General features: G+C 31.3%; 1 protein-coding gene across 1 annotated transcript in view; it reads right to left on the bottom strand.

Moving 5' to 3' along the window:
• Positions 1-13,456, bottom strand: part of LOC109609353 (uncharacterized) — a 61,100-nt gene extending 47,644 nt beyond the window's left edge. Inside the window, exons 1-2 of the mRNA XM_020026006.2 lie at positions 13,310-13,456; positions 6,291-6,455 (exon numbers count right to left, since the gene is read on the bottom strand). Of these exons, the coding sequence (XP_019881565.2) occupies positions 6,291-6,455; positions 13,310-13,442 (298 nt within the window). The 5' untranslated portion in view covers positions 13,443-13,456. The remainder of the gene's footprint in view (positions 1-6,290; positions 6,456-13,309) is intronic.
• Between the last annotated feature and the right edge of the window lie 1,830 nt (positions 13,457-15,286).

Below are 15,286 nucleotides of genomic sequence, written 5' to 3'. Positions count from 1 at the left end.
GATGCGAGATAAATGAGAGTTGTTTAATAGTTTGCCTGGAAGTACAGGGATTTTTTCGTTTCGAACAATGTTGCTATGTCCAAAAGTGTCGGACTGTGTTCGCACTTTTTTCCAACAACCCGAGACAATACACCTGTTGTCTGTGGTAGATTATGACAGACCGTGTACGTTTATCTAAAATGGCAAACCGTTTTGTTGACGTTCGTGCTTCGTTCCGGGAATCGGCTCGATTACGGCCCGAATGGGCTTTATGCGTCTTAAAATGGTGATTGGAGAACGATCAGAGTCTATTAGACGGTTTTGTCACGCACGTCGCGGAATTCACCGGTAAAAAAGACTAGTTCAGCGATCGGACACTCTTTGCCTTGCCACTGGTTCACGCAAAATACGCACCGACATAGAAAAGTTTCCCATGGGATCACCGACAAGGAAATTGTCGAGAAAATATTGCGCTCGAAGCAATTTCTTACTTTGTGCCTCATTAACGAATAATAAGACGCTTTGATGCGTCATTGTTATTTTTTATGTCCATTCTCGAATTCGTTCCTGCTGGACAACGTTTGGTAGTACCGAAGTGATGTGTTATTGTAGCGAAATTATCCTATCATTAAATATATCAATTATGATATGTCAATATTGAAATTGAAATTTTAATTTTGAATAAAATCTCTTACTTAAAACTTAAAATGTGTTTTTTTTTTCCTTTATTAGTGAGCGGGAGAAGTAATTCTACTTTTGTATTACTTTCTTTTGGTTTGAGCAAATTATAATATATTGAGTATGTTTAAAACTAAAGAAGAACTACCTTAAACGAAATATAATAAATAAACTATTAAACGTTGATTCACACAGTGTGGTGTTGATGGATCATTAAAAATAAACAAAACTTGTCTGATGTGTTTTGTTTTTTTTTTTTAATTTAAAACGTGTTTAAATTATGGACAACGTGTCACAATTAAGTGTAATTTCAACTTTTCAAACACACACGACGAATTATTAATATTAACAAGTTGGACTAGTTCCGAACATAATTGTGACACTAACGAATGGACCACAGAAGCAATTATGCGTGGACGGTTAATTATCCCTATTACACAGCTTAATTTTCTAGGCCATTTAAAAAGAAAACAAAAGCATTTAGGCCTATGAAGACGTCAAATTAATGTTGTCAGTCTCGGAGCAATTACATATGTTATTAAAATTCCATGCGTTTATTTTCAACGTCCTTTGATGGTCGATTAAACAGTTGATTGTGTATTAATCGGGCATATTAAATATGTTATTTGTAGTTAGTCGTTTGAAACTTGTGTGTCGATGTTCAAAGGATTAAATAGTTGTTGATAGATATGTTTTCCGTAAGGAACGGTAGATCATTTCTGCTTCTCAGAATAAGATTAAATCGTACATTGTAGACTGTTCTATCATGTTACGTTTAAACAACATAATGATTAATCCGAATTAAACCGCATAATGACTACACAATTATTATTGTTGTAGTAAATATATTTTTCGTGCTGTAAACGTAATAAGTCTAGGCGTTTAGGTATTGTAAACCAATAAACCTATAATTAGTATAGTAATTACTTTGCAACATTTTAAATATTTTCTAGAATGTTATTATCAGATTAAGAAAAAACTAGTCAACTTGATTAGTTTATTTTGTAACCTTTTCTTTCTTTTGATTATTTAATTTAAAAATTTGTATAAATTAATGTTGTATAATTAATATTTATTATTATTATTAATACAAACAGGGCAATTTCATGGATGTTAAAACGCTATTATAATGTTTAAATGCTATCCATTTATAGATAACATTTTTTCTGGGTAATTTAAGAAACATTTATCTTGGCCATTAAATACTTTGAAAACAGTATATTTATTTTATGTTTGTTTTTATTATTATGTTAATTTTACTGTGCAATATTGTTACGACATTCTATAATCCACACGGGAAGTACATTGAAATAAAAAATAGCGTGATATTACTATACTATACTATATTAAAGTCTAAAAAAATACATTTGTTTTAAAATCAATATTTCGCCATTAGTATCTTTAATTTAATCACTATTTGAATAATTAAAAACATTTTTAAGAGTAGTAAATTAAATAAGAAATGTATTAATTAGTGCAGGGTGTCCCAAATTTGATTATTACATGTCCAGAGCTTTCGAAATCTAATCTAGAAATAATCTAATAACTTAGTTATACGTAGTATAACTTTAGAAATATATCTCCTTAAAATTTTGAATTAATTGTACAACTTTTTTATTTCTAAACAATTAAGCTTCCAAAAATATATGTCTAACGTATACATTTGAAATAAAATAGTTGCACAAGGTCAAGTTAAAGATAATCGTAATTTTAAGGAGGTATATTTTTAAGACAAATATTATATAAAAAGTTCCAAAGTTTTTATTATTTCAGATCAAAGTCCAGTTTCATATACTTCAGAAATATTAAAATATTGTTAGAGCATCAATTAAAAATAGCATTTTTGGAGGGTGAAGTTAAATCTTAGCTAAGGATAGTCACAAATTTTATATTTTTGGTATTTCTTCCGATATTTTAAAAGCAATTTTATTAATGTTTTTCATTTGAAAAAAAGTAATATATCTTGAAATTATAACGATATTTTTTAGGTATCTTTTATTAAAGTGTCTACACACATCTTTTATTAGAGCTGTAGACACTGCTGATCTAGAAATGCTCACAATCTAAATCAACCAATTTGGAACAGCCTGTACATCCGAAGGCTAATTAAAACAGTAGAACAATAAATTAATGTAGCATCAAGTCCAGGAAGGAAAGATAAACAATTAGCGTGCAGTTCAAAGTTCACAAAAATCACAAAAAAAAACAGAAAAACAAAAAGCGGGCATAAATTAAAATTAATATCCGAGGCATTCCGAGTACTGTTATTGTTATGTAACCAGTAATTACATTTGCAACCAATTAGAGTGCAACAATCGGGCGTTATGTGAGAGTCGAGGCATTATCCGTTCGAATGAAGTTATGAACGTACTTGTGACGTGTGATTCTTGATTATCATTTGTTTTGTTACAATTGAATTAGCCGCAAATGCATATGAATAATGAATGTAAGTGTCGGTTGTTACGGCCAGAACTGTAATATAAGATGAGATGGAGCATGTGGTATTCATGGTAATCAGTTCAAAATATGCATCATTAGATGTTTTGAATTATTGAGCCAGTTTATTTCAGACACTCAGAGAATTACAGAAAGTTTTTATCTTTCAATTTCACGTATGGGGTATTAAAATCAGAATATTTATATCAAACAGTTTTTGAGTGTTTGAATGTTCACAGCAATAAAGGCGACTCCCTGTATGTTAATCTATGAAAAGAGTCAATTATTAAATTTAGTGTTAAATATCAAATATTTAAATGCCAAAAATTATTAATTAATATTTGAAAACCACTTTTATCGAATATTTATTAATTTTTTCTTAATTTACAAAAAATAATAATAAAAATAATTTAAGTCATTAAATTTGTTGTATTTTAATTAATCATTACTTTTAAGTAATTAAAATATTTTCTAAAATCCATTGTATTCTGGGGGCCATTAGAAAAGACGTTACGTTTTCCTTTATTGTCCATAATTAAATAAAATTCATTAAATCCTCGATTCTCTATTCTTTGCCATGAAATTGTTTGGCTTTATCTCTCGCATCGTGTGGTAAAAAGCCTATTTATCCACGGGGTCAAAAGGTAATAGCCGCACAATGATTATGTAATTTACTCCTATAAATTAAATAATGCTGTTGTTAACACTATAGCCGTTGAATTAATAACAAGTCTCAGACGTTTGCTTTCGTTTACTTCTCTTTTGAGATTGCCACTCCATGAGAGCGATGAAGACGTGCCATGCATACGAGGTCAATGAGCAGCGGGTGAAGAAAATGGAATATGTAATTATATTGATTGTGAGATAGAAATAATCATGTATCGATGATTTATAACAAAATTACTTGTTTGACCCGATAAAGATAATTTGGTTTCCGTGTTAATTTTCTTAAACGTCATTGTTAGCGTCGATGGCAATCAACATTTTTACCCTCGCCTATTTAAGTACGATTTCTATGCTAATGACACTGGTTCGTTACTTGGTTTAGTGTGGTTCTATAATCCACAATGCAAATGTTGAAAAGAAGCAGTTTTATTAAATTATCGAACGGTACATTGTGCATATAAAATCCATTAACATAAAGTACTCGATTAGTTCCCGTGCAAAGATTTATGTACGCGACTCGTTTAATTATGCACCTATTTGGAGTCAACAATAAGACTATTTGTCAATACGGTTTCTCTCACAACAAGACACACATACGCATGAAAAAGCAATAAAAATACCACAGGAAAATAAGAATCCTGCAGGATGCTGCCGAGAACAATCGGAGGTCGAAAGGGTACGACACCGGGTAACTGTACCGATCATACTAGGCAATCAATACGATAGAAAAAAAAACAACATGCGACGCGCATAAATCACATAATTTTCCTAAACGACGATAATTCAGACGCGGTACGGTACCGATTGGATACAGTTGTTAGACGACGTCGTAAAGTTTTGATGATTGCATCTATATTTTCCGCATAATCGTTCGCTTCCAGATATCGAGGGAAAATCACGAGGTCTACGTGAAGGTCACGATGAAAGGCAAGGCAGCAGGAAATAGGAGGATGGGTTTATCGCTGAGTTGTCTCTTCAGGAACCCACTTTCTATGTTCGTTGGATTTTATTTAATGTCGATAGCCTGTTGTCGTTGTATCTTAATTATTGTTTATGTTTAACATGCTAATATTTAATAAATTATTTAAAATGGATGTTAATCGTTTTCTATTTCTCGGTAGTTAATTTAGGATTTCTTCTATTCGAAAAATTAAAAAAAAAAAACATTCAGGGTTATAAAAAAATTGGATTTTGCAACTTTTAAAATGGGTTTATAACAAATTTTATAAAAACATGCATATTAAACAGTCTATGGCAGAATAAAAAAAATCTATTGAATTTATTCATTTTAATTAACTACAAAACTATTGTATTATCAGATAATGACTACGCAGTTCTTAAAAATAATTGAGGCAATTTTCAATGTTACACCACGTTCTCTAGTGACATCACTTAGTTGTATATAGTAGTTGTATATGAATTAATTAATGTGTATTATGAGTATTTCCAGAGTAGATAAAGGTCACTTTCTTTACATCTTTCCTTAAAAAAAATATTATAGATTTAAATGGAATTTAAAATAGTTTTTGTTTTTAAAATATCGGAAAAGGTTTGCAAAAATATATAATTTTAATTTAATTTAATAAAAATTGATGTTCAAATATAATTAAAATGATTTCATTTTAATTGTATTTAATTTTATACATACGCAGTGATTGTTACATTAATTTCAGTCAATAAAATGTGTATTTAGTTTATAACTGATTAGAGTAGTACTTGCACAGGTATTTGTCGAATGGATAAATAGCTCAACAAGTAGATGTGTTCGGATAATTAAGTCTAGGTGTAAATTAACTCTATAACTAAATCTGGGGTCAATCAGATCGAACTCGTAGGTAGACTCAATGTTGCACAGTTGTTATTTCTTGCTTGTGTACTCTTTTTATAAAACTGGCTCTACTTCAGAAAGACCAAGGAGTGGTAGACCAAGGAGAACTACCGCAAATGAAGACCGATATTTGACACTGAAAGCCAGTAGGGACCCCACAGAACCCCAGAAAACTCTGCAAGGGCTCGTATCGCTCCAGTAACGGAACGAAGTCGCTTGAGAAATGCAGATTTTCATTCACGAAGACCATTATAATGCTTACATTTATCCCACCACCAGCAACAATTGGAATGGGCAAGGTCTCATGTTCACTGGACGGAAGAATGGGATTCTGGCCCCAGATGAAGACCCATTTCAAGGAGATTCCAGTACTCTATAATTTCGCCGATATGGACTAATATATAATATAATATAATAATAATATAATATTTTAACTAAATAAATTTTATTCTTTTATTTTTTTTTTTGTCCAAGAGAACTTACTTTTAATAAAAAAAATCTAGAAGTTAAAGTAACTAAAAGTGATGATGATATGATTTTATTATTACAGGCATATTATTTTATCCTAATCAATTATTTATTTAAATCGAATTATAAATAAAAAAGTAACGGGTTTTCTCCATCTTGATTATAATGTTAAACACTGCCTGCATATATTTTTGTAGTGTCATAATTTTAATCATAAAAAAAAATGTTTACTAACCGTGTATGTCGTCTACGCATATCCTGAGATCTTCCCTGAAGGCCGGCAGGTGTGGATGACAGCGACACGTGCACCTCTCCTGCGTGGAGAGCGCCGCAGCCGTGCCGCTGCTCAGACCCACGCACATCTCGTCGCTGCACGCATCACCGGCAACCGTTTGGCTTCCTGAAACCAGTAAATCAATGCATAAACAATTCCCCGTTTTGCATACACTCCAACAAATCAAATAAGAAAGGGTGATGCTAAATTGTGTTCCGTATTGTTATTATCCGGTGTCCGTTGTGGGAAATGTTTTATTTAAATTAACGACCCAAGCCAGTGTTAAAAGGTACTGAGAGTACTTGCCAGCTCGTGATGCGCCTTTGGCAAGTTAGTTTTAATTTGTCTGGATTATTAAGCTTGATTAACTATTCATAATACCTTAAGGTTAAGTTTGTTGGCACAAAAACCTATTAATTGTTTTATAAAGGCGATTGACAGCAAATCCAATGTTATTTTTAACGAACGGGGTAGATCGCAATCTGCTGAAGGAACAATCAGTGTATTGCACCATATGGACGATGACGTGCGAAATTCGCAAAATCTTAGTTAACTGTTATTCTTAAATGATGTATTCTAATGGTATTCGCAGATCAAGAATCTAATTAAATTCCTTAAAATGCATAACATATTATTAAGTCATTTTGTGCTTATTGTCCTTATTAAAAAATATATAGACTGTATATCTATATATTTTTTAATACCTTAAATATCTTAAATATTAAATAAAATATTTAAAAATGAATTATAAAACATTTATTTATGGAAAAAAGTACTGTTTTCGGACTTTAATATCTTCAGAAGTGATGACAGACACTTTGTTCTAAAAACAGTAGACTTCACTCAAAATATGTTCTATTAAACATGATGGTAGCAGTTTTATGGTTTGTGGTTGCTTTCCACTTATGGACCCGATTCACAAAATAGAAGGCAAAGTAGATCGTTTTGTATATCGTAACATATTAGAAGTTGTCATGCTACTCTATTGTGAATGGGAAATGCTGTAAAACTTTATATTTCAGTATGACAACATACTACCAAGCTGGTAAAAGAATTGTTTGTTCAATAAAAAAATCAACATCTTAAAGTGGCCAGCTCAATCATCCGATCTTAATCCAATAGGAAACTTATGGGAGATTGTGGTTAAGAAGATTAGAGCATATTACATCACAAATAATACACATTATTATTTAATAGAACAAAAATTAGTCTAAGTATATGTTGTTTAGAATTTAAACAAAAAGAAAATCGCTTAATTTTATCCGATACTCTACATAGATGACCTACAGATAAAATACTTCAAAGAAGTAAGGTTTTCAAGAAAACATTTTAATTTAATCTTAAATATTTTTTTGGAGAATTTTTAGGACCAGTCTCCGACATGTCTTTAGACGTTATTATACCCGTTGGAGCATTCTTCAACATACGTGTTTATCTGTGTCGTGAATAAAACCACCTCGACATATTTTCCAGTTCTATGTAAACTACCTGTTGATAAATATTTATTATATCAAAGTGGAGTAACGAAAACAAAAATAAAACTGAAACTTTCTTTCAGTACTACGCGAGGCTGTGTATCTTTTATACGTCCAAATAATAATTAATATGAATTTCTAATTTATACTACGTCTATATTCATTTGACACACGTCATTCTTTATTGTAATTAACTCTTCGCATATATAAAGACTGACGGAAAAAACTTTAGAAGCGATTGCTTTTATTTTTAAATTAATAATTTATATGGTAATAAATCAGTCGATTATGATGTGCGAAAACATACCATTAATATTGATATTAATGACCGTTTATTAGTCTTGAATATTTTTGTCGATTATCATGTGAAATCCAACAATATTTTACCCGTGACTTTTACGTCCGCAAACGTTTCAATTATTTAAAAAAAAAGGAAAACTTTTAACGATTTAATAAAATTAAATGCTAAAGTACAAAATATTATATCGCAAGCCTGCGGAAGCCGGGCAGGCAATTAAAGCTTCAAGCACGATAATTTACTGCCACCAGTTTCGATATGGTTAAAACAGGTCGAATCGGTGGATTCCATAATTTTTCGAGAAAAACAAGCCAACTGGTCGAGTCGTTTGTGCCGTGCTAAATAAAGTTCACCGCTCGGGAACGGATTAAAATCGGTAATTGCATATAAATAAACCAGGAATTTTCTTATGATATATGTGACGCGGACATGGATTTGTGGCGTTGTAGCGGTCCACGTTGATTATTTCATACTACTAAAGTCCGAGGCATGCTATATGTCGGTACTGAATTGCTACCTGGGTTTAATAACGTGCTATTACAACGTCAAGGTTTGATACAGAACTATCTAATCGTTTGAATTTATGCCAATGTCTGTTGAATGAATTATTACGATTGGTTTTGCTGGTCATCTTCGCGATAAGATACAGATATTGATATTGGTTCAATTTTGCCAGTCTCAGTAGGAAGCAAGTATTAAAATAATAGAAATTTCTCCAATATATGCTACGATCAATGAAATCAGGACATCCACAAAAAATTGTTTTAATTAAATTTGATAGGAGCTTTATAGGAATTGTATAATATGTAGGTCCATCTCTCAAATCTCCACACTCAGCTACTCGTGCTGGCGGAGTTCCACATTACTTGAATTTTATGCCTTAATTGTACGAGGATCTATAGTCGCCTGAGAAGAATAGTCAGTCTTCTTCCTGTTATATCCCACACATGTTCATTAGGTGGTAAAATGAGATGGCAATGCACAATCATGACACATGTTTGTTCTAAACATCTCATTGAAACACGAACACAGTGGGAGACCTGCTTCCTTAACAAATAAATAGTCCCCCAAATCATTACTCCCCCTCTTTGTACCATGTGCTGTTCTAGTAAATCTTTCTCCTTAGGATCTTCTTTGACAAAATCTATTCTATTCAGGGGTCGGTGGATAAACTAACTTCAGATACTACTAAATGATTTGAAGGAGGTATATTGACGATGAAGCAATTGGTCGGCTCACTACATTATGTTAAATAGCTCATTTGTCGACATATAACAGTCTCTAGAAAGCTACACTTGCAGTACATTTTTCTAGTACCCATCTAGTACTTCTTGGTCGTATAGAGCCTTCGATATGGCCTGTCGATTCTGCAGTCCCCCCATGCCATGTTTAAATTTGATATGTAACCTACAATATAATCTAATAAACTTTTTCGATAATGATACGGTAGATTCCCCCTGGAATCTTCCTCTATCTTTCTCGCCTTATTTTCTACGCCATTGAATATTTTTTAAAATTATTATGCTTTCCATATTCTTGGCACAATTTACAAAAAAGGTATTCTTGATTAAATTTGATTATCATAGAAATTAAAGTGATTTCCATATGAGAAGGAATGATTCAGGAGAAACATTTTTTTTAACTATTGAATAAAATATATTTAAAAGACAAAACAAGAAAATATGGCAGACTTTTTGAATCTAGAAACATGTAAAGCATAATTCAACCCAATCCTACAGAAAGGTAATTATAAAAGATGAAATTTTATTGTCCAAGAAACTCAGTTATGAGAGTATTAAGAAATGTGAAATATAGATTTAAATCCGTTTTCACATAAATTGTTTTGTTTTAACACGATTTTGAATATGTTATTAATTTTTATTGATTCTCATATTATTATATTATTTTCTTTTTTTTAATAGTATAACTTTTTTTTATAATATATTTAATGTATTAAAATGTGTAAGCACGAAATAAATTCTTGAGTGAACTCTAACAAAAATTTTTATTAAATATTATTTACTCCTAACATATCTATGATGTAAAAAAAGTACACCTAGGAATCAGAAAGTAGACTTTTAAGGATTTTTTATGTTACTTTATACTTAAATACAATATATATGTAAATAACTATAATTTTTATTGAAAATAATTAAAGAAACATAAGTATATGTATTTTATTATTAAAAAATTATTCTCCTTTTCTCAAAACTAGTTGAAATCACTTAGTCCCTTTTAATAATTAATGATTCAATTAAAATGCTTCCATACTTTTCTCCCGTGTGTAATATTATTGTTTAACTAATTGTTTGTAGTTAATGAACATTATCACGTATGCTCATTAGGTGGTAATTTTCAATTCATATGTTAATTAAGAGATAAATCTGCATCGGGCGCGATCTAATCCTCTTTAACGACGAGATAAATTCCAATGTTTGATGTGTTACGAATTTTTCCTCACTCGCGAATGACAAACGATGACCTGCTGGGATGTTAGTAAAATCTGTCGATAGGTTATTAGTTATGCCGCTGATTATGCAAATTGGTAGCGGAAAGGTGGGACTCGAGAACGCACAAACGAAGCAATATTTTAGCGAAGCGCATTTTTGAATCGGTCACACATCTTTACATGCGTTTTGTCGGATTAGTTTTCGATTTTTTTCACCGGGGAATGAGATGCCAGGGGGCGTCCCAGTTACGTTGGATAAACACGGAATCGTATGTAAATCACTGCAATTACGGTGGCGCACAAGGATCGAGCTTAGATGCATAACTGAAGATTGTTGCGCTTGCAACTGGTTGAAAATTAAGTGGCTAAATGTCGCACATTGAAACATCAAATTCAATCCCGTCAGGCAAAATGTTTTGCAACTAGATAGTTAGATCGTATTGTGTGGACCTTATCGGAGTCGTCACAAACGCATCATTATAAATTTAATCTTGAGATTCACTCGTTAGCCGGGTCCGAAGAATGAACTTGTCAAAACATTTCGCCGTGCAACGCGTCCGGAATACAAAACGGGCCCAATAAACCCGACTATTAACCGGCAAAAGTGCAGCCAGCCTCCGCATTATTGCTCCGGCTTTCATTAGCAAATTACAAGGAAAATAACTGTACGCGTAAAAACGATATCTCGACGTTATGAAGTACGCTCAATAATAAAGTATGCTTTAACTTAGTGATAATCGACGTGAATCGACTTGTGAACCGGCAACAAATAAGCAATTTATTGGAGAAGTTATGCGACTGGCTTTCCCATTTATTTGTTTGGATGTTGTAATGTATGTGTTTGCACTGAAGTAGGCATATTCCCATCGGTCTAATTGCAAGTTTAATTGTAATTAGAGATGATTAAAAAATAATCATGCGAAATTTATTAATAGTAAACATCAGCAGTCTGCTGATAAATCCTGAAAAGTTTCTATCGGTTTAATTAGAATTGTATACGAGAATGTAAATAAACAACTGGCTGGAAGGAATTTCCTATTTAGAAATGCAGCACTGCACTTAATGGAAATTATTCTTTTTTTACTTTGAATAAAAACTTTATTGTTAATATTACAATGTAACATTTTAATCATAGAAAAACATATCATATTCTTGAGCTAACAATAAGAAAGAAAATATTATACACACAAACAATCTTGATGTTTGTTACGTAATATTAATGTTTGTTTAAATTAATTTAAAATGTGTTGTTTTATATTAAATAAAAAACATATATATATAATTAGTATATAATTTTTAAAGTTGAAATAAATCTTTTCTTCATAGTGGATTACGTTAAAACTGATAAAATGGTTTCCTCACTTGATGCATCATTAAAATCACCATGTTTAAAACATTGTACATATACAGTGCTGGCCAGAGAATTAGCACACACTATTTTTATAGTTAATTAGTAAATGAACATCTCTAATTAAATATTTTATTTTTATTTAAAATAATTACACTATATTCTTTCTACAATTATTCATTTTGTACTTAATCTAAACAATATACAATGTATTTTGGTCATGTATATAGTATTATATACTTATTAAATACCACGTTTTTTAACGGTTTTTGATGTTTTAATCGAAACTTTATGTCGTTCCATAAGTTTTTACTTGGAATTAGATTCGGACTTGAGCTTGACAATCAAGAACTTCAAAATGCTTATCTTTCAACAAATTTGAGGGCATGCTTCGGTATCATCAATCATCAGTATCATTAATAAAAATCACTATATTAACTAGTAGACTATCACTGGGCAAATAGTTTTATTACATACATGCAACGATCGATGTTGCCAATAATTTTCTGTAATGATATTACACCATGTCAAGAAGAGGAACTCCAAACTTTAAAGTTTCCTCCATTCCGTTTTAAAGTTTTTGTACTGTATCTAGGGTCCAAGATTTTATTTGGAGGACGACAAACGTATTGTTTATCTTCCGATTCTATTCAACTTGGATTTATAACTACAAAGTACTCTTCGCCAAAATTCTGGAGAATAATCAATATATTCTGTGAAACTTTAGTCTTGTTCAATTTTTTGATACCAGTGATTTCTTTACTAAAATTCATCCTTACAAGGTTTATTCTTTCAGTCGACGTCTCATTGTTTCACTGGACAGACTGGTATTGTATGACACAATTAAATCATTTTTATTTGTCTAAAAGACTCCTATCATTTAGACAAATAACTGATTTATTGATTTTACCAATTTCTCTGTTTATTAAAAAAATTAATTGGGATGTTTTATTATATTTTCAAATGAGTGTATTGTTTCGTATTTCTAAATAACATTGTAAACTGTTTTTCGAAAGTATCTCAAGTTTTTAGTGATGTCAGCAATATTTAGACCTTAGTATTTCTTGTTAGTTATTTCTTTCTTTTCTGAAGTGCCATGTTTTTGTCTTATTACATATTCAATAAAATAATATAAATATGTTACTACTCAGAATAAATTCTTACTATTAAGAGTATTGTAAAATAGTTCCACAAAAATATATTAAAAATAATATCTAAAGTCTTTCTCAACATGTGTTGCAAAATGAGTATGGAAACGTATGGAATAATAAAATATATATATTATTATTATATATTCAGGACAAATTTTGAAATACATTGTTTTATGAATTATCTTATAAAACGTTTAATTTGATATTGCGTGATATTTCTTTCGTCATCACTGTAGCTTTAAATAGTATTGAGACGTACCTTGAGAAAATATATCTCCGCTGTTCTGACGTGTGATGTGCAGGGGTGCATTCATGCCTTCCAGTGAAAATACTGGCGAAATTAACAGCATCAATAGCCATGACGCTCGTATTGCTCCAAGTTCTACCTCCATCTAGTCAAACACGATCCACAATCACTGTTCATCTCCAATTCAAGCTGAAACAACAAATAAATCATAACAACGTACTTCATATTTACCCTACAGGTTTCAACTTCTTTATTTGTAAAGAAAGAAACATCCCTTCGAGATGTATCTCCAATATTCTAATAAATTTAATAGTAAAATTAGATTAAATAATCTTGTTTCCATTAACAAAATAAATGTATATTAACATGTCGAACGGTGGATCCGTAAATATGAAAGTTTTATAAGGACGAGATGAAACGCGATACTTTTAATTAGATGCTAAACAATACCCGAACGGGTTCCCTTTCAAAATCAATGTCGACGCATTGTTTCGTTCACCTTCACTTTCACATTATGTAGTTTTGATTCGCACGGAAGCTACGCATCCGATTATGATCCCGTGAATGCTTGAGTCAGTGCAAGTATGTTAGATTAACTTTCATTGAACATTTATACATATACAGTGCGTCGTCCGCTCAAGTTGGCAGCACATGGGAAATTTTTTTATTTATTAGTTGTGTGAATAAATGTAAACTAATGTTCATCGTCCAAACGTTAAAAATGTGCTAAAAATTGTGCATCTTGCTCAAAATGAAAAAAAAAAGAAACGTTGTTTTTAATGAGGAGCAAATCATTAAAAGGATCAACGTGGTAGATTAAAATTAATAAATATAATATAGCCCCACATACCTGTTTGGTTTTAGTTTAGCGCCAAGCTAAATGTCATTTCTGAATTGTTCCAAAAACTGCCAACTTAAGACACACCGTATCTTTAAGCCGACCTTTGTTTTCTTCCCATATTTACTTTCTTAGGTACTGAAAGATGTGAAGTGCATTGTCATAGAATCTAGATCAAATGGTATTATATATATCAATTTCATGGTCCCATATTTTCTCATAAATTTACGTTACGTTGCCCACTAAATTTGCGAATGCTTTGGAGTTTTTTATTATTAATTATGTTTAGAAACACAAAGTTGAATAGATTTTCAGCATTAATAAGTGTTTACCACCTAGTGTAATTATGGACGGGTACTAATCGTGAGAATGATTTAGACCTGCCATCATTAAGTATAATTTACTTTTTTTTTAACCGATTTAAGTTTATGAATTGTTTTCAAAGCAATTTTTCCCGGCAATTTCATTTAATGATAATTGTTACATTTTAATTTCAAACGCAATATTGTTTATTACTCCATAAAGAGAAAATGACTTTAATCTCTTGTATCAACACGATTTTTACTTTTACCAGACAAATAAATAAGTAAGTAAAACGTAAATAAATATAAAAATCCTCGATAGCGGTTCTTGGTACACGGTCGGAGATTAAAGGCATTTATCGCGACAATTATAAATCCGAAGCTCTTGGTTTTTGCAATATTTAAATTACACACTGTCGCTTAACATTAATTAGTTCCGTTTAACGATTGCACTGTGAATAGGTCTGGAGGTGAGATACGTCGATGGAGTGATAAAAGGCTTTTAAATCGCGTAATTACAGACATCTTTAGGTAATACATTGATTTCGACCATCTGGCTCTGCGATCCGTAAAACGGTGTCTGAGTGTTTTATCATTTCTCGGCTTTCAATGCGATAACTGGAGATAAATTGTGGAAATAGGAAAAAACCGCCATATGTCAGACCGATTTAAAACCCTATAACTGTGATTTAACATATTTTTCTTCCGTTGTCAACGTCCACACATATTTATTATTGGGAACTAGAATTTCACAATCGATTTCTTAAATTTCACAACAACGAACCACCGCACCGAAAGTCGAACGCAGGTGAGCAAACTTATTTGTTTTACATAATTTCAATTTTAATG

Source organism: Aethina tumida, chromosome 1 (genome assembly GCF_024364675.1).
Source record: "Aethina tumida isolate Nest 87 chromosome 1, icAetTumi1.1, whole genome shotgun sequence".
NCBI classification, from domain to species: Eukaryota; Metazoa; Arthropoda; class Insecta; order Coleoptera; family Nitidulidae; genus Aethina; species Aethina tumida.
This window is presented reverse-complemented; position numbering and strand designations above follow the sequence as displayed.